The sequence below is a fragment of the Micromys minutus genome, assembly GCF_963924665.1.
Source record: "Micromys minutus genome assembly, chromosome: 23".
NCBI lineage: Eukaryota > Metazoa > Chordata > Mammalia > Rodentia > Muridae > Micromys > Micromys minutus.
The window spans coordinates 1,578,942-1,600,359 of NC_137958.1; the positions used below are offsets into that span (position 1 = coordinate 1,578,942).

The following is a 21,418-nucleotide window of genomic DNA, read 5'->3' on the forward strand; positions in this document are numbered from 1 at the left end:
TCACAATTTGCTAATTGTGAAGTGCTGTTTCCCACGGGGCTTCTTTATGTCCAGTGTGGCCTTCATCCTTTGTTTCTGTTAGTTCTCTGTCACTGTCATGGTATCTCAATTGGAGCAACCAAAGGGAGGAGGAAGAAATATTTGGGCAAAGGGTTTGAGACTGTGGAGAGGACATGGCATGGGAACAGCTGGTGGCTGGGGTACTTGGAGCTCGGCTGGACTTTACACCGTGTGGTTACTCAGGAAGCTGACCACCCAGGATGGAATGAGAATCAGCTCTCCTGGTACAGCTCACTCCTCTGGTCTGCACCTGTCATGTACCATACCTGGAAGGTCCCTCAACCTTTACAGTTAGTGATGATAGGTGGACACTGTAAGCAAGTAAGTGACATTTTACAATTAAACCACAGTCCATTCTAACCATGACACCCAGTTCTGTTAATGTAAACACAATCCTGTGTTTGCAAATGTTATGTTAACAGTCCTTGTAGCCAGCCAGTTGGTTGGTGTCAAGATAGCAGAAGAAATCTGCTCACACCCCAAGGTGAGCAGACTTCATGTTCTTTGAAGTCATCTCTGTGTGAGTAGATATTTGCCAACCCCCATCCTGGTAACAATATTTCATGGCACAGTAAGCAGATAAAAATGCTGGGAAGTACTATCAGCCACCAAGTGTCTAAACATAAATGGACAGTATTTATAGAATGTATTGAGCAGTCTTCTGCAAACTTGAGACAAGTTTTGGCTCACTCAGGAACTGTCATTGCTAGGGAAAGGGACTTGTAACTATTTCCAGGTATATCTTATAACATAATTCATTAATCAAATCATAAGATTATTAAATGTCTTACACTTTGAAGTGTAACAATGTAAAAATATAGAAAGTTGACTGGCCAGACACCTTTCATCAAGCCAGACTAATGGTTTAACCAGGGATTTAGTTGAGGTATCATTGTGGCACAGGACTTCTCCAGAGTGCCAGCGGTTCTAGATTCAGTGCCCCACCATCATACCAGAAAAAAGAGCTGACTAGACACTGTTTAATTTTAGCATTTTTCATACAAATGTTACGGGAAAAATCTGGTTTTGTTCCATACATAATATACAGGAATAAATGTAAAAAGCAGGATATGGTATCTATAGTGTAACAGGGGTTGTTTTTTTTAGCATAAATAGTTACAAACTTTTGAAATCTTTAAGTCCTTTTGAAAATTTCAAAACATGCTTAATATTATTGTACAAAGTAAATGATGTCTTGTGAACATTTTCCAAATGTGAATAAAATGTGTGGGTTGCAATCATCTCTTTATTACTTTCTGTTTTTAATTAAAAGTAGATTATTTCATATAATACATTCTGATTATGAGTTTTCCTCTTTCAAGTCCTCCCAGATCCTGCCTATATCCCCATCCAACCAAATACACACTCTTTCTTTCCCTCTTTCATTAGCGTACAAACAGGGATATAAAAGTAATAAAAACTAAATCAAACCACAATAGGAAAAACCAAACAAATAAGCAGACAGAATAAGAAAGAGTCTATGGGAAAGCACAAGAAACACATGCAGGCACCGAGACACAATTCACAAACAGAAAACAATAGAAACAAAATCGGAAACTGTGACATATAAGCAAATAATGAAATGGCTCCCAACACTAAAATTGAGTTTGATTTGTGTTGGCCATCTACTGCTGGGCATGGGGCCTGCGGTTAAGGGATAAACAACAACCTGAGAGTGGGGGAGGGAGATGGGGAGGCAGAGAGAGGGGGGAAAGAGGGGGGAGAGAGGGGGCATGAGGGGGGAGAGAGAGAGACAGAAAGAGAGAGAGACAGAGAGAGAGAGACAGAGAGAGAGACACAGAGAGAGACAGAGAGAGAGAGACAGAGACAGAGAGAGAGAGAGAGACAGAGACAGAGAGAGAGAGACAGAGAGAGAGAGAGAGAGAGAGAGAGAGAGAGAGAGAGAGAGAGAGAGAGAGAGATGGAGAATTATTCGGAGATAGCTTCAGGATTGGGGATGGTATCTTGTGTCTCCTTCAACCACTTTTATGTTCTTAAGCCTCCTTTCCTCCATGTCCCTTTCCTCCATGTCCCTAGAAGTCTTAGAAGTCTATTCTTTAGTTTTATCTTCTCTCCAACCCACACTGATTCCATATATTCTAGGGAAGTGCTGCCGTGTCTGTTTGGGTAGGACACAGATATAGCACTTAGCATTATGATCTTCAGTTCCATTTTTCTATATATAAAATAATCCTGTTCTTCATAGCTTCATAGTGTATAGATAGAGTACTTCCCCGTTCATCTGGTGCTGGGTATGCAGGTGGACTTTATAACTTGGTTAGAGTGAATTGTTCTGTGATAAATAGAAGTATGCAGATATCTACATTGTAGGCTAGCATTAATTCTTCAGAATATATGCTCAGAAGTATTGTGACTGGATCATAATGGATTGTATATGTATTTTTAAGTTGTAAAAGAAAATTCCATGTGGGCAACATTCCTTCACATCCACACCAGCAATGAATGAGGGCTCTTCTGTATCACATTCTTTCCTGCAGTTAGGTTTGTTTTCTTGATGGTACCCCACTGCTGCTGAGCTGAAATAGGCTTCAGTGTGCTTCTCTCTTAAAACACACACACACACACACACACACACACACACACACACACACACACACACACACACACACACACACAGGCCTGTGTTAGAGTATTTTGACATATCTATTGTCTTTATTGAAGAAAACTGATTTTCATTTAGAAACTACCAACTGTGAGGAGCCTTGTGTGAGGATAGGACTCGGTATCTACTTCTTTGAGCTGCGGCCTTTGTCTGGCTTGAGCTTGTGCAGGTCTTAAGCATGTTGTCACAGTCTTTACGCGCTCATATTTGCCTTGTTACTTCTAGGAAGTGCTGTTTGCTTGGAGCCAGCAAATACCTTTGGCTCCTACTATGATCTTTTTACTCTGCACAGGAGTGATAAAGACATCCCACTAAGAGGTGTCAGTACTTCAAAGTCTCCCACTCTCTGCATGTTGTCTGGTTGGGGGTCTCTGTGGTAATTACCACCAACTGCAGGAGGAAGCTCCCATGATGAGACTGAACAATGTACGGATCTGTGGGTACAGAGATATATCATTTTACTGCTGATTTACTTTATAGATTAATAGCAGTAAATTTTGTCCTGGTCCTGTGACCTGTCTTGTCTCAGGTTCTTGACCTCATAACCTGTGTAAAGTATGAGTTCCATTTCGTGGAAGGAGCTTCAATCCAACTAAAAGTGGGGTGTTACTCCTCTCACAGCCGTGCCACTTTTGCACCAGTGAGCATGTCTTGCACACAGGTTGTTACTGCTCACAGGGCTCATAGCTGGTGCTACCAATGGTTGTTCTTCCTTGGTAGTGTAAGTAGCTCCTTCCAGCACTGTCAATGTTGTCCAGTAGACCTGGGGCTTGCAGTTCAGTACTAGCTAGATCCAACTGTCCCATTGGTGTACATATACCCAAGGACTCTACATCCTACTACAGAGATATTTGCTCATCTTGGTTGCCCACAGAGCTTGATGCTATGTGCTAGAACAAGAGAAATAAGCTAGTATCACATCACACTGGATGCTTCATCCTACTGCCAGTAGATTCTGCATGTACCCTCAAGAAGAAACATTATCACTGGCCTCACCCAGCTGTGCACTATTGCAAACTACAGCAACAATTGACCTTGGAAAATGCCCCAGCACACAATAGTGGCAACCACGTCATCAGCTGGAGTCATCAGCAGCTGCTCCTCCTGGTTGAGCACTCTAGTACTCTAACACAGGGTATTTGCAAGCTTCTCTGGTGCTGGATGTTTGGCTACGTTGTAACCTTTGGTTCACTATAATGCCAAAGAGGCTTTTACATTCAGTTTTCTTATTGAACATGTGTCTTCTTTCCTTTTAGTATATCTATATACTTAGAATCAGGAATTGCTGAGTCTCACATGGTAATTCTGTTTTCAATATCTGAGAAACTTTTCTAAAGAGTTTATGTTATCTTACATTCCTGCAAGAAATGGGATTCCTGCCCCCACCCCCACTCCCACCCTCCACATTTTGGCCACCCTTTTCTATATTGTGTTTTTACGGTTAAAATAATCTCATGGGGAGGGAAGGATAAGGTACCAGCCAGAGGGGGTGTCATCTCTCAGAAAGAGATTTCACACTGTTCTAGAGACTGATTGGTCAGCAGTGACTGGGACCATGCGTTGGCTACTTAGATCTGCACATACTTGGCTCTCCAAGTTAAACCAAAGTTTAAACTTTGATCTCATTTCAGGACCCCAAAGATGCACTTGGGGAGTTCCCTAGATGTGTTAATATCTCTTCCAATATGGCCACATTGAATAAGTCTCCCTTTCCTTCTTTTAATGAAGCATTATCCTGCTAGATACAGAGTAGAAACTTGCTGTGCTTTATTTGGGTTTGTGCTTTTTTTTTTTTAAGTTAGACAGCTTCTCAAGTGCTTGTCTGTCATTTGTATATTTCTTATGAGAAATTTCTCTTCAAATCCTCTAACCACTTCAAATTTCTTCTTTAAAGTTTTTAACATTCAAATATGATATTCTTGTTGTCTAAAAGTGTGTATATTCTGAGTGGGCGATTGTGGATTGTGATGGAAGCCATACAGATGCTTTACAAATGCTGCATGCTTTATTTTATATGTTTCATTTGTCATTCTTTCTAAAGGATTTGTTTTCATTTAAGTGTGTATTTGTGTGTCTGTGTGAATGTATGCCACAGGCTTGCAGTTGCTTTCTAAGTTCAGAAAATTTCCCAGAGCTGTAAGTACAGGGGTAGAAACCAGCTGCAGGGGTGCTGGGAACCCAACTCCTGTGCCTCAGGAGAACGGCAGCACGTACTCTGAACGGCTGAGCTGTCAGCTCACGTTCTCACAGTCTTGATACTGCCTGCTGCATTGATTTCACATTTCTATAATGGGATATTTGGGGAGGAGGATTTCATAAGGAGAAAGTATGTTTGTGTAGTTTTGGAGGCTTGGTGGCTTGGTGTCCTTGACAGTTCCCTCCAGTTGTCACTCCATGTCACTCCATCAAGACATGGCCGGTGACTGGGCAACAGAAGCCAGTGCCTGGGGGATAAGGAGAAACAAATGGTACAGCCAGAACAAAGCGGGTATCAGAAAGGCAGGTCGGACTTTGTTCTTTTAAAACAGGCCACTGCCAGGAACTCAGCTGGTTCTCTGAGAAGTGTCTCATGGCCCCAGTGAACTAATGGAAAGTCTGCTAAGCATTGCCTCACAACAGTTGGTGTTTTCTACAGTGCTGCTCTGGGGACTGTCACTTGGATAACATTAGAGGACAGTGGCTCACTGTCAAACCACTGCATCCTCCCACACATTGTGTTCATGTTATCTAGTCCTTCTGCCACTTCATTTTATTGTTAAGTCAGTTTATTGTCAACTATCAGGCAAAATATGAATTGTGGGTTTAAGTCACTGGTCCGTGACTTACAGCACATGACCCACAACTGTTCCGTTCATTCTTTTGACTCTGTTATCAGTTCCTAAGCATTCTTATGGAAGTGACCATTCTTTCTCTTTTGAATCTTCCTTGTAGCATCTGTGAGACTAAATTTACTGTAGAAGGTTGGGTTCGTTTCTAAAATCACGGTTGTACCTCATGAAGCAAGTGCAGATATAATATACAATATTCTAGTGCCATAAACAAATGCAAAAAGAATGTAGACAATATTTCTATGCATGTGCCAGGGACACTTTGTAAACCAGTTTGTAAGTAGCAATTGTGAGTTCTTCAAATTCATTCCTAATTTTCAAGACTGTTTCTTCATTGGGACTATTTAACGCTCCCATGAATTTGAAGATTGGCTTTTTCAAGAGAAATAACTTGTCATTTTGACAGGGTTGAAATAAATACATAGATTGCTTTGGAAAATACAGTATTTAGCACTGAGATTTCTGATGCATAGAGATGAGATGTTTTCAATTTTAGGCTATCTTTAAGGTTTTTCTTTAATGCTTTCTAGGTCTTAGTTAACAACTGTTTAAAAACCGCCTTTATTAAATTTTCTCTTGGACAGCTTTTATTTTCAGATGCTATTATAGATGGAATAGTTTCTTAACTTCTCTTGTTATCAAGTGGAAAAGGTATCTAATCTCATGTGTTTATGCTCTACCTTGCAAATTCATTGAATTAGTTTATTCAATCCATGTGTAATTTGTGTCTCTGAACATTTCCATGGGTTTTCAGACATGCAGTCTGTCATGAGGTACCTTCGCTTCTTCATTTGCAGTTTGATTGCTTGTAGCTGGTCTTTCTTGCTCAGTTGTTTATCTGGTGTCTGCAGTGTGAGTGGACATAGAACTTGCTTGATTTGCTTCTTATGAACAAGATTCCAACATCTCACCATTGCTATGATGCTAGCTTGAAGTCAGATCTCTTCTTGGATTAAGATGATTTCCCTTTGTTTGAGATTTTTTCATAAATTCCCACTGAACACTTACACATACCCTCCTACAGTATACTACTCCCTTCCTGGATAAAACAAAGCAAGCTGCCTCCCACCATTGACTTTACCCTATGTCTTTCTGTATTTATGGAGAGGGTTTTATAGTTTTCTCTTTTGTCCTTTCCTGTAATCATTCCATTGATTGATTTTTTTATGATAAATCACAATTGTATTTTAGCATGGAAGCCTACCTGATTTTTATTATATTCCATTCTTTTATTGGGTTGTTAGATTCAGCATGCTGATAGTTTATTGAAAAGATTTTATGCATATCCATATGGTCTTTTGTTTTCTTACCTTATCTCTGGAGCCTATTCTTTTTTATGGTGTTATAAATCAAATTTATATCAATTTTAGTTCATGATTGTTTATTGTTAGTATTAAAATATAGTTTGTTTCTTCATATTGATCTTCTATCCTGAAGCTTTTCTGAATTTCTCTACTACTCTCCTGGGGCATTCCTTATGGTTTTCTATCTGTGAGATTATATCATATGCAGATGGAGGGACTTTCATTTACTGCTGAGTGTTCTCAATGTCTTTTGTTTCCTGTTTAATTTATCTTTGGTAGTATACCACAGAGTAGAGCTCCCCCAAATTTTAAAAAAGATTTTAGTCTTTTACAATTAAATATAATAGACTTGGTCAAATGAAATAATGTTATTTTCTTTTTAGCTTATGTACTTTTTTGAAAATAAAGATGGTTTTCTACTGTATTAATTTATTATGAGCACATTCATACATTCTCATGCTATACAAATCTAGTGGGATAAATCTCACTGGAAGTAATTATTGTATGTACATTATTTTAATATAATATTTTATTTATTATTTTATAATTTTACACATTATTGGGATGTATATTGATCATATTCACCTCAATCTTTTTTTTCCAACTTCCTCTAAAATGACCCTCTACCCAGCAACCCCTTCCTAACTTTGTGGGTTTTTTTCCCCTCTCATTCTCTCTTTTATTGATAGCCAACTGAATTGAATTTTACTATCCCTGTCCACATGTGGATTTGGCCATTCACTATAGCATGAATGACCTAAATAAAACTGAACCAGTGAATAATCCTCTAAATAAATTGACTCTTCTTCTTCCAGCAGCCGTCAGCTATGTACCTCCCCAGCTAGTGTTGAAGACCCAGGAGCTCTCCTACCCCATGCTTCACCATTGATAGGCATGGCAGACAGTCAGAGCTGCAGTGATTTATGAGTGTTTGGGTGTTTTCATGCCTGTGAAATACCATTCCACCTCACTCCTCCCTACCTTTGGCTCTGAAATTTCCCTGATGTTCCCAGATGGGTCTTTTAGAGATGGATATGTGAGGAAAACATCTCATGTACAGTTGAGAATTATATCTTTATTCCTTAAAAGGTTTCTGTGATGAGGCCTGAGCCTTGCACTAATTGTCTGGAATAGAGACAAATGTAGAGGCCAGTTCAGTACTATGTTCAGCTAGCAAAATGACATTAGATTCACCTTTGTGGCCTGGGAACTCCCCAACAAAGAGTTCGTGGTCAGATTTATAGCTGAGCTAAGCATTTCTTCTGTGGACTGGGCCTTAAACCTAATCAGTAGTTACTCCATAACATTTGCTTCATTATTGCACTAGGGAGTTTATCTTTCCAGGTTTGACTCCAGTTCTCACCGAATTCACTATGGGACTAGAAATTTAGCTTTACCCCAAGTGGTACATGAGGCTCATCCTGTGATGGGGATTTGACTCCCTTGAGACATTCTGATAGTCAAGATGTAGCTTCACAGGCAATCCTGATGTCACCCTGTCAAGACAGAATCATCTCTGGGATCCAAGCCACGAACCAGTAACAAGATTGTCCAGTCTACACAGCTGGATTTAGGGCAAACTTCCCTCTAGGAGTATTCGTAGAAAACAAGACAATGAAATAGAGTTGCAAGAAGGATAAACTATAACCAGAAGGCAAATCGTTCTAATTGATAAGAGATAAAAGAGATAAAAGAACATCAACAACATAATTGCTCACCTTGACCCATCCTCAGCTACCCAGCTCCCCGGCAACAGAATTCGGAATCACAGAGACAGCAGAAATGTCTGAGAAAGAATTCAGATTAATGACCACATAGAAACCTAAAACACAGATGCATGGGCTAAGAAATCTACCTCAATCCTTGAGAAGACCATCGGCAGGGTACCAAAAACAGTAAGCTATATGAGAAAGGGGAAAATATGGAAGACAAATTCAGCAAGAAAATTAAAGCACTGAGAAAGAGCCAAAGACAGCAGCTGGGATAAAAACAGTGGCCAGTCAGAGAGGAGTCTATCATCAGAGCAGGCCTTGAAGGAGAAATCCAAGATGGAGGTCAAAGCTGAAGCAAGAATGTAATCAGAAATTGATAAGGAAATCTTAGGGAGTGCAACCAAAATTTCTATGAATTCTGTGAATACATTTCAGAAGCCAAACCTGGAGTCTATGGGGTAGAATAGGAAATTTGACAGAGATAAAGTCAAAAGGAATAGACAGATTATTTAATGAATTTGTAGCAGAAGGTTTTCCTACTCTAAAGAATGAATTAGACTTCCAAATACCAGAGGTATTTTCAGTCCAGAATCTATGTGAGAGGATAGTAATTCTTCAGTACAATATCACTGCCAAGATTTGAGAAATATAGACAACAACAACAACAACAACACACACACACACCATTTAATACTAGGAGTAAAGAGACCGCTCATATACAGAACAGGAATATGAGAATAACCTCACACCCTCCGCCATAAATCTAAAAGCTAGACAAGAAGAGAACAACCTGTTTAATATGAAGCCAAATGACTGAATCGAGAATGCAAACCCAACAAGGTTGCCTCTCAAAATCGATAGAAAAGTAAGGATATTTCAATACAAAATGTTTTACATTATGTAAATTGTGTAAGATTTGGATTATAGATGTTTTATGCATCTACATGTTTCATGTTTAAGGATAATACCATATAAGTAAAATTATACATTATCCATTGATTGGTTTGTTTCTGGTAGCAATTAGCTCCAAACTTTATTGGCCAGAATTATTTTACAGAAAACAATTTATCTTTCAAAGATTACATGTGTTTATGGATTTTCAGTATGTTTAGGTAGAAATATGTTCAAGTTAATAGGTCATAAGATTTTATGTCATCAATTACATTTTTGTTCATCAGAAAAAGTATATTTTCTTTATTTGTTGAAGCTTATGCAATTCCGGGACTTTTGGTGCTTTTGACAGTAGAGTAACTCGGATTGATATTAGTTGATGCCCCAGCTGTTTAGGAGGCTTATCAAGGGCTCTGGAGAACAGTGAGGGGAGGAAGGAAGATTGTAAACATGCAGCATCATTTCATGGATACAGACTTTCAAGTGTTAAGCTATAGCTTCCATTGCAGTTGCAGGTCAGACTAAGAGCAAGCCACCTTCTGTTCCTTCGGACAACCTTTGGCTGAGGCAATTGTTGAAATGATAAGTAGATAATAGATAGACTTTTAGTAAGCTTTTTAACCGTTTGAAGATGTAATGGTTCTCTCCACAAGGACAATCATGTCTCACAAAGATCTGTGGCATCTGTCGGGCAGGTACTGCTAAGTGAGGTAACCGGGGTAAATCTGGCCCTTTGATCAAGTAAAGCTACCCACAGAGTTTGATGAAATATCAGGGAACTACCTCTGGAAAGCTAAAATCAACTTTGTGGTGTGGGTAGAGGTCAGGAAACTGGAAAGGGGCCCAGGGGACAGGAGAAGGGGGGGGGGCTGTAAGGAAGGAGCATGAGAAGGACTGTGGAACACATGGGCAGTGACAGCCAAAGTGGGAGCAAGGCAGCATGGGAGGGGCAGACACACTGAGAACAGGAGTGGTTAGTCTATTAACAAAAACTCAGTGTGTATAAAAATAACATCAGGAAAATTGTTGCTTTGTATGCTAAGTATAAGAATAAAACTAAACTTAAAATTTATTCTCTCTCGAAGACACCATAAATGGCAGCTGTACTTTTCTTCCTTATTTCTGGTATCTGGAAGGGAATGGCCATATATAAAAACGTATATGCATATGAATTTACATTGTTCTGTATCATCCAGTGTGCCTTGTTCATCAGATTGAAGAGTACAAAGAGACTTTCTTCAACAGGCTGTGACAGGCTGTTCGGAAGTTTATGAGAAGAGCCTGCTCTCTAGTTCTCCCTCACGAATGGCATGTTGGCAGGATAACCTCCCAACCGTGGAGACTGTCAAAGTTCCAGAGCCTGGCAGTATGGCTGGTCCCTGGAGTGCTAGCAGAGACTGGGGGGCCTCTGCAAACATGGCTGCTCACTTTGGAGTACCCACTACATGTCCCCTTGAGCTGGGCTCAGTACACATACTCTCAGAGTCTTTTCAGTGACAGAATTGAGTTGGGGATCTCTAGTATTTCTATTATTACCAGTCCATTATTTCTCTAACAGCTTCATTGAAGTGAAAAGCACCATCTGTATAAGTCATCCATTTAAAGTGTACCTAGTCAATATTTTACCATATTTACAAAGTTGTGTAACCATTACCACCTTCAGATGAGGCTTTCGCTAACCCAGAAAGGAATTTCCAGTGGTCACCCATCCACCATCTTTCTACATTCTTGAGAACCACTCATTTACTCTGTTTTTACAAACGTACCCATCCCCGATATTTCTCTGTAAGAAAAAACGTTGCCCTTGTGTGTAGCTGCCCTTCTTTAGCACAGTGTCTGAGTTTCACCCACAATGCACTTGTATCAGTACATCATCCAGCATGAATCATTGAATGGGTAAAACACAGTTTACAGACCTGTTTATCCACTTGGCAAGCATTCAGGTTGTTTCTACTTAGCATGTATCCTGAATAATACTGCTGTAAATATTTGCTTTTCTTTGAACATGTGCTTGAGTTCTTGTGGTGCTGTAGCTGGGGTTGGAGGTTTGAATGATTCTGTAGCGCTGTGTCCAAATTTCTGAGGCCCTACCCTGCTGCTTCCTCAGAACATTATCTGCATTGTTCTGAGCACAAGGTTCTGAGCACTTCTCCACATTGTGACTGACAATAGTTTGTCTTGACATCTGATAGAATTGGTGTGAAGTAGATTCTGGTATTTTTGGGCTCATTTTTCTCAGTTGCCCAGCGTGGCAGAGATTTCCCCACACTTGCCTGTTTTCAAGGCAACTTTGTGACATTTGGGTTGATTTTTATCTTCTTTGGTGGATGCATGTTATCCAGAGAGATGGGGAAACCTGCCTCTGTGTGCTAGGAATCTCCAAGCTGATTTTTCAGGGACCTCAAGAACATTTTTTCCCCATTCACTCAACAGACTACACAAGGTCTTAGACATCTGAGTGGGGCAGAAGGACAACTCCCAGGGCAGTGCTAGGCACCTGAAGTAAGAGCTTCACAATAGGCATAGTGACAGGTGTGTAAAATCTGATGGTGTATGAAGGAAGTAGAGGTAAACGAGATGACTGAAAGCCCCTGCACACACAGTGCACTGTGGACAACTAACACAGGACTAACACAGTTGGGTACAGAGTCTGGTTGTAGGGAGGAGGAGATTAGGCATGAAGTGATACTGAGCATCCTCAAACAGCTCTCTGGTGGCCTTTTAAGGTGCTTTACTTTAAATCTTAGACATTGTGATTATTCAGAGTAGTGTGAGACCAGGAAAAGAAAGACCTCCCTGCCAAACTAAGTGATATTAAACTGCCAAAATTAGAGTTTTCCCTCTTGCCATAAACAATATCTTCCATAGAAAAACAAATGAGAGGGAAAACATACGGATGATCCAAGAGCACACATGAGATGCCTGTTTGCTGTGCATCCTTCAAGAATGCAAATGTTCTTCACCCCAGGGTTACTTCACATGTTTGAGGACCTCAGTTAGTTGGAACATGTTCCTCACCCCAGGTCTGGCAATGCTTCCTCGAGATTAGGTGAGTCCTTGACATTTCTACAGAATATCAGACATCCCAGAAGCACCTCAATAGCCATGCTTGTTCCCACTGTCTCCTGACAGGTGTGTGCAGGGCAGACAGTCTCTTCCTGTTATGGTAACCTGGTTACAGGACCAAAGGGGAACAATAGGAGTTTCTCCACTGTACAGTTACTTTATTCCTGGTAGAACAAATCCATATCTGCTGGGGAATTACTCTAAGATTATACAAATAATCTATCTCTGACCAAATCTGTACTCAACAGTTTCTAGCATCCGCTGACGCTGATTAGCCTGATGCATATAATGCTGGCTGAGCAGTGATGTTCACGTGCCACGCATCCTCCTGTGTGTGACAGCTGCTCTCTCCTGCCCTGCACGCTGCTTGCTTTCTTACTTTCTGATTTGTAACAAGAAGTCCTGGATGATACTTTGTATAGGGCACTGTAATCTGCTATATACACTATTCCTGTAAACAGGTTGCCTTCCTTGACATAAAGGCTGGTGGCAGACAGAGTTAGGGGCTCATTTGTTAAATTAATCCATGATAATGACATAGAATTAATAATAATAATAATAATAATAATAATAATAATAATAATAATAATAATGACTAATGCCTATCTAGGAAGAGTAAGGACACCTTGTAGGGAGATTACATGGTGGTTTGAGGTTTGTGACAGATTATCATTTTTGTAGTATATTTGTAATCTCTAAGTTCTGGAAAACCAGAGTTTGACAAAGGATGCATATAGTATAGTGTAAGAATATTAATGAGAAGTTAGGAGGGCAGGGAGATTGAAGCTGCTGTTTGCAATATCTTTAGAGATAGTAATGAGTCTACAAGGAATGCTGTGGAAGAATTCATTTGGCAATAGTAGGTCGGATTCCATTATGGAGAAACATGGTGGGAAAGTTATATCGTGTTAGGCAAGACTATAACTTGGTGTTTTACTGTTTTCATTTGGAGTTTAAGCATGCCATGAGAAGATGTCCTGTTGACAAAGGGTAGATATGTGATGGCCAATCTTGGTTGTCATCTGGACCATAACTAAATTAGAAACTGTTGATCAGGATGAGGAAAAAGTCAGACCACATGAATGTGTACATCGCTCTAACAATGCATGTCAGCACTTGAAGCAGCCATCTGCTTGGCCTCATGCTGCTGTCTGGAGACGTGTCTGCAGTACTTCCTGGATTTTCACAAGTTCCTAATTCCTATTGGCATTCTCCTTAACCAGTCTGTCGGGCCTTTCATAGTTTTGTTAAATCAGTTTTCATTCACTGGCTTGCTTTTCACACTTTCAGAAATATCTGTTGACATAACCCATTGGCTTTTAATCTATTTTCACTGGGACTTTATATTACTATATTAGTTGTGTTTTAATTGATTTATTATTTTGCTTAAATAGCATTAGATTTATAGTGCTCCAGCTGCAAAACTCAATATTTTTGTTGCCTTCTGTTTATCCTTCCTAGTCATTCCTTCCATATAAATGCACTTTTGTTAGTCCTCTTTTGTTAGTTACCGTGAACTAATTTAGAGCAATAAACCACACCAAAATCCTAGTGGTATTTTTAACACATTATACATCTTTACCTCTTCCCACAGCATAATCATGCTGATTCTGAGTAGTAGTAAGGTTTTATTGTTGTTTTTTGTTTTAGTTTGTTTTTGCTGTTGCTATGGAAATAGCCTAATCTGTTGGTTGCAAATGGGAGGATTTAGTGGCTGACCTCCAAAATGACTTCTTTCTCTTACCTAGAGCTGTTCTTTTGTTAGATCCTTAAAGTGAGGACCCCCATGCTCTGTCCTAGGAAAGGTGACACCCCAAATCACTCACGAGAAGCAGTCTTGATGCAAACTGCAAGAGGATTTTTATTCCAAGCATGCTGGCGCCCACAGTCATACACCACGCAGGGGTAAAGAACTGCAGAACCCCAAGTGCAGGATGACGACAGCTTTTATAGGGTTTACAAGGCTCTCAAATTCTAAACCAATCATGGCAAAGCCTGCGAATCAAAAACCAATTATTTTAAATTATCTAAGCACGCGCTTTCTAGGCCAATCATTGTAAACCATCTAAGCCCGCACTCTGTGGACCAATCAGTTCTCTATACTCTCTATAGGTCTGTATTTGCGCGGCCTCCTGGGTGGGGGTGACAACCGCAGTCAGAAGTCACTAAGGCGGGGTCAGGGGTTATGGTGCAGTTTGCAGAAGCCAGATAAGTGGTTAAATCAGTTTATCTCCTGTTAACTTATTAGGCCTGGCTCTCGTATCCAAGGGCCTGTCCTACACCCTTTTACCCAGTTTCATACAGAAAGCAGGCTCCGGAACAGCAAAATGTATGACCTTATATCTGCTTACTGGCAGAGAGCAGGGTCTGAAATTTGAGTTATTTAGGAGTTCTTAGGCATGGGGGTTAAGGCTCCTTCAGCTTGGGGTCCTTGGAGGGGTTAGGCTATATTTTTTATCCTTTCACTTCAACCTCACCTTCGTTGGTTACCACAGAGCCAAAGGACTGTAGCTACCTGCAGAGGAGTCCAGAAATTGCTATTTCTTCCCAGAAGAAAACATCCTAAATCCTTGGCATTCTATGCTATATATATTTGGCTTTTTCCAAAGTGATTGTGTACACACACTCAGGAACACCCACACTACACACACATTCAGGAACACCTACACTATACACACACTCAGGAAACCCACACCCCCTTTCCTATCATTGGGGTTTTTGTAGAACATTCTTTGTAATTAGTTAGAGACTTTCTTTGTTGTTAAGCATTTCTTTAAAAATACCTTTATTTGGGCCATTTAGCTAGCTCAGCAGGGAAAGGACCCTGTCATCAAGCCTGCTGACCTGAGTTCTAACCTAAGAGAACTGATTGCCACACACTGTCCCTTAGCCTCTGCTCACAACCTCTTAAGCAGCCCCGCCCTCTCATACACTCATGCACATACACAAATGAATTTGTACTAAAAATTTTAAATGTCTTTATTAATATGTAGCTGCATTTAGAGGGGAAACACAGTAAGAGTGGGTGTTTATTTCTTCATTTAAAAAACTGTAGATTTAACCTTGAATGAATGTTCAACAGAGGCTATTTCTTGAGACAATGACTATAGTCCTTGAGACCACGGGAGAGCCTAGCATCGACTCTCCAAGAATAACACCAGCGTTTTCTCTGTATCTCCAAAATCACCTCTCAGCTGGATCTAAAATAGTTCAGGCATTTGTAGAACATGGGAAATATTGTTGGGGACCAGTAACCACATCATGATTTCCCTGTAGAGCTAAACTGCAATAGGAAAATTCATGCTAAAAAGAAATGTCTTATTGGGTTTCCAAAAAAATGTACTGATTATTTATGACTCAAAGAATTATTGCATTGGTAGTAATAAGTTAGATCCTGAATGCGTAGTTCAGTCTCATGGGTAGTCAGAAAATTAATTAACTAAAAAGCTATCAACCAGGGCAGAGCTTAGTGTGCAGGACAGCTGGGGCCTGAGGCTTTAACCAGGAACAATGCAGTCATGACCAAGAGGACAGTCATGTCAGCCATGAAAGAACTGAACGGAATATTCTGCAGTTAATGAGAAGAGAAACAAAGACAGAACAACTACAGATTTTTATTCACAGTTAAGGAGAGAGAGCAAGGATGCTGGTTACCTGCCCTGAATGGGTATAATTCATAAAAAGCAGCCAGCAGGGAGGGTCGGGTTCAGTGCTCACAAAGTGGAGAAGACTCATTAGTTCTTGGTGATTTCACTAGATGCTAAGTTGTGTTCATTTTTAATTTTTTTTTTTTTTTGATCAATTTCAACTCAGCTCTGTTTTGAACAAAACAATTACAAAAAGCTCTCTGAACTGGATATGGTATACCTATAATCTCAGCAGTCAGAGGACAGAAGACTAGCTGGACATTTGTGGCTAGCTTGAACTATGTAATGAAACACTATCTTAAGAAAACAAACAACAACAAAACAGAAAAAATGACAAAGTATCTGTTTTGACAAAAGCCAGAGGCACAGCTCTCCAAAAGATAGATGAAAGAGTGATCACAGAGCTGACAGCCGGTGACTAGACTCATTCAGTTACTATGCATGAAGGTTCCCCCACCTCTTCAACTGTGTGGAGCTGAATCTGCATTGGAGGCATCGCTGGCACTCTGAAAACAGGAGCTCTGTTCTAATGTTTGTTGTTTTAAAGAACAAAGTAAATCTGAAATCTGATTCTTTCTCAGATCCATTACCTGAGGCTTTACAGGGATTAAGTCTTCTGAAATCACATGCTAGCTCGAAATCATACAGGGTTGGCATGGATCATTAATGATCACGTGACCTGTGGACAATGAATGTGCCCCTCCCCCATCTCCCCATTAGCCTCACACAGAGACTGAGTGCCGCTCTCTATTTGGAATGGCTTTCCTGTAGGAGACCTGGGCTTTGAACAGCTTTTCCGGTCAGAGTCCTGATATGAGTGGCAGGCTTTTAGTCCTCAAAATCCAAAACACTGTGATGAACGCGTGTTGTCTGCTGGGCATTCTGGGTAATCCACACTCTTACTGGGACAAACCATCCAGAGCTTAGTTGCTACTAGACCCATCATCCTTGCTTTCTCAGTAATTTCTCTTGAATAGGATCGAAGAGGGACGTCTTACCGCGTACAGCAGCACTGAGTAAGTCTTGAGAACAGGTCAGGAGACAGGTGCTCCAGCGTTGGTCTGGCTTTGACTGGTTTCTCTTTGGATGAGTCACTTAAAATGTCAGACATTTCTTTCCTCCTCAGAACAACAAAGCATGGCGTTTTTGTGTGAAACAGAGCATGGGGTGCTTTGTTTACTTGTACAATGTCATCTAGTAGACGGCTTCCCCTTGGCATTATCCCCAATTCATGCTGCTTGGATGACTGGTTCATGTTAACGTGGTACCTAGTTCATTCGACATAAGTATTTATGGTCTGTATTTCCTCTATCCTGATTGGACCCATACCGTATCAGAAGATCCCTTTCACTGCCGGTTTTTAAATGAAATAGTTTTCCACCGTGTTTACATTGACTAGCACCCCCATGGCTTGTGAGTCTTTCTTTGCAAATATTGATGGTTATCATATACTTCCATAGGAAAGCTCACCTAGGCCAGGAAGTAAGTTAGAGCTGTAAGATTCCATTGTGTTCAGATCAATATTACAGGGGCTGAAATTTGTTTCTGCTTAGGTTTCTGGAGAAAAAGTAGTCAAGAGTCTTATGAAGAGTCTGAATCTGATCTTCTTCATGTATTGGCCTTCCTTAGAGAGAGCAACCATCCGAGTGGTACATTCCCCTTAATGGCATTACCAATCCCAACCAGATGGCTATTGATAGTTTTATCCAGGATTCAATCTACTCGGACCACTAGCCAGTGTGATGAAGTAATGCTAATCTCATTCCCATGATGCTTCTGAGATAAGTAGCAACAACAGATTTTTACCTTTAACCCAGAGTTCTCCACAAAATTGTTGGGATGTATGCTCTAGCATCCTCTGAGCTATTTGTCACTCCTGAGCATCAAAATATTAAAGTCCAACCTATCAGAGTGCCACAGAGTGCCAGAGAGTGCTATGCTGGCTGCAGGATGATGCTTGTGTACGGGGGACACAGGGGTAGTAACACAGTGCCAGCCTTCGGTTGAAGGGAAGTGCTGAGCAGAAGGAAGTGATGGTGAGGTTGTATATGAGGAGAAAGGTTCCAGGACACTCTTGTCGCTATCTAGATCTGGCTGTGAACATGTTCCTGCTTGACTTGTATCTTTTAAATGTTTTTTTTTTATAATATACTTTAAAATGTTTAAAAAATGAAGGAAATGGTCAGCAATACTGGGGAATTATTGGAACGTTCATGGGGAGTTTAGTATATCATCATAGGGCTTTTTAAAAGTTCTTTTATCTTTGAAGATTAAAATATTATTATATAATTACGCCCCCCATCTTGGGTCTGCCCTCACGTGCATATCAACAAGTTATATCAAAAGCACCAAAATACTCAGCCAAAAGAAATTAGGTTGTTTTTTGGCAAAGTGTCAAACATGTGCATTTAAATGTGCAATATGTATTTAATCTGCTACATATATCTTCTAAAATGGGTGGTAGGCTGCTTCCCATATGTGCCCTGTTCTGGTAGCATCCACCATCAGGAGGCAGCCGCTAGGGGGATGGAGTGTGAGTCAGTCCTGGTCTCTGAGAACAGAGAGAATAAGATGCAAGGGAAAGTATGGCCTCTGTGCCACACCGGAGCTACCCTGCCTTACCAAGGACAGTACATCACAACCCGGAAACATTCTTAAAACCTTTCTCCAGTTTCATGGCTCAGGTCAGACAATTGATTTTAACGTTTGTCCAAGTGCTAAGGACCATAACTCTTGGGAGTCAGAGTCCTGGGTGCCATTTCAGTCTACCAAGTCCTGGCAAAACCACGTGGCCTTGGTGAGTGAACTCATGAAGTGGTCAGTGAGTGCTTGCACACCTTGGCTTTGGCCCTCTCAGGGGTCAGCTTAAGACTGGAGCAAGAAAATCTGATGATTCAAAGTGAGCCAGACAGTGCTGTTTTTAGTACATGGGGATTTGTAAGGAATCCTCTGATGTGTGTGTGTGTGTGTGTGTGTGTGTGTGTGTGTGTGTGTGTGTGTGTGTGTGTTTTCCCAGGTTTTCCTGATCCAGATAAGTTTTCCTGGACAGACTACCTACAAGCTTCTCAAGCAAAAGTAGTCCCTGCCAAGGCCTTTAACACTGAGTTCCTGTGGTACCCACCCTGCCCTTCATAAGGCAGGTGAGTCTGCTGCCTCCGCTGCTCTACCTGTCTCTAATTTCCTAACCCACTTGCTTTGCTTTTGCTTAATGGTGCAACATTGTACTTATGGGCCGTGGCTCCAATATTCTAGCATGTAGAGGACAATTCCTTATCGGGAATCACAGAGAAGGACATAGAGGTGCCAACCTGAAATGTCCCATCAGCCATTGCAGGTGGAGAACTTAAAGCCCTTTGTCTCTCGGCCAGCTAATTTGAGAACTCTGGGCTTTCTGTGTCCTTAGATGAGAAAGTGGATGGAGTCTGGTGAGCATAGACTTATCTCATATAGATGAGGGCAATGTTTATTCTAGTCATTATGAGAAAACCGATAGATTTACATGTTTATTCAGAATTTAACTAGGTAGAAATTGATTTACAAAACATTTTACAAATAATTTAGAAATATTTGTGTTCTAAATTGGTATTTTTTTTAACAATTCCTTCCAAGTTATGATTTTCTTCTCCCAGCCTGACTTAACTTACCTCATTTTCCTCCTGAGACAGGGTTCTTTTATGTAGCTCTGGCTGTCCTGGAACTCTGTATTTTACCAAAATGGCCTCATATTCACAGAGATCCATCTGTCTCTGTCCACAAGTGCTGGGGTCAAAAGCTTACCCTTAATCTTTCTGGTGACCAGACAAGACTTGAAACAAAACACTGTTTTATTTTTTTAAGAAAGGGCTTAATGGCTGGATATATGCACAGAAGTCTGGGGAGTCCTAAGTTACAGGAGTTTCAAGGGGTCAAAGCTTTGGTAGCAAATGTGCCAAATGTCTGGGTAGCTTCTCTTTCTCTCTTGCCTTTTTCAAAATCTTCATTTGATTTTCCTAGAGAATAAATAAGATGATAGAAATATTTAGCTGCAAAACCTTCTAGGCTCTGTCATTGGTTATCTTGGATTCAGCTCAAATATGTACAGTTAGAGTCTAAGATGTGGAACAATTACATTCCTTGTGGAAAATTCCATCTTGGGGAGGAAAGAAAACTTCTCAGACACCTAATTATATGGACACAGCCCATTTAGTAGGCATAGTAATGCTTTCAAAAGAAGATAAACTTGCATAAAACTGTGCTAGAGCTTACCAGATATTGGAGAATTGCTTAACTATTTATAACTCACACATTAATAGAGTTTTATTTTCCTGTGGTTACAGCTAGACTTGAGGAATTCAGTATGATTTCATTTCCCCATAAAGTCAGCTGAACACTTTTCACATGAAATGGCTTTTGATGGGAAGCCTTCGGCTAAACCTGTAAAAACCATTGAAGTAGTCTCTCTTTCAACCACTATGTTTCTTAGGACATTTGCCTCCCCATCCTGTTTTCTTTATTGCTTGTATTCTTATCCTTATGGCTCTTGGTCCCAAATATTTTAAAACTCAGACCTAAAGTCATAGGAGAGTTCATGAAAGAAGAACTTATGGTTTTCAATGACATCATGGTTAGACTTTGAGAGAGTTAAGTTGAACTTTTAAGCAACTTTTCTCTAAGAGTATACTAAAGTTTAAATTTAGAAAACACCTTGTTTATTCTTTTGAGTGATTTGCTAAATAAATGGACTGCTTTGTAAGACACAGAGTTTAAATGGGTAGCGAAAACGGTAAACAATCTTATTTTATATTGATTTCAGAAAAAAATCTAAACTAATAGAGAGACTGTAGTTAAGAACCTTTCAAACCTTGATGTAATCATTGATAAATTCATAACTGAATCCATCTTTAGGTCATATAGTTATCTCTAAAATGTCCATTTTTTTTCTTTATACTAATATATTTCCATAGCAGTGATTTGAGAACTTTCATAGAGTTCTATGTGATCTTAAAACTAAGTTGTTATTTTGTTAAAGGTCTGTGTGTTCACACCACACCAACGATGCAGTGGGCACCTGGCTTGCTGGCTTTACTGACCTGTTGCTCTGTGATGTTGCAGAGGGCTCCACATGGGCTTTCACAAACATGAAGTTGGAAGCTGTGGACAAACGAAACCCCCCGGTTAATTCGTGTTGCTACCATTACAGATGTTGATGAGTACAGAGTAAAGGTGCATGTTTTCTCATCACATCCGCTGGGCTCTCCAACATTTCTTGCTCCTCCCCCATCTTGTCGATTCCTTTATCTTCCTCGGG

The 21,418-nt window shown here is 40.3% G+C and overlaps 1 protein-coding gene across 1 annotated transcript in view; it reads left to right on the forward strand.

Moving 5' to 3' along the window:
• L3MBTL4 (L3MBTL histone methyl-lysine binding protein 4) overlaps positions 1-21,418 on the forward strand; it is a gene marked incomplete at both ends in the record, with an annotated part of 378,564 nt that overhangs the window by 128,182 nt on the left and 228,964 nt on the right. The window contains 3 exon segments of the mRNA XM_080936343.1: positions 2,909-3,059; positions 21,140-21,278; positions 21,280-21,333. Of these exon segments, the coding sequence (XP_080792469.1) occupies positions 2,909-3,059; positions 21,140-21,278; positions 21,280-21,333 (344 nt within the window).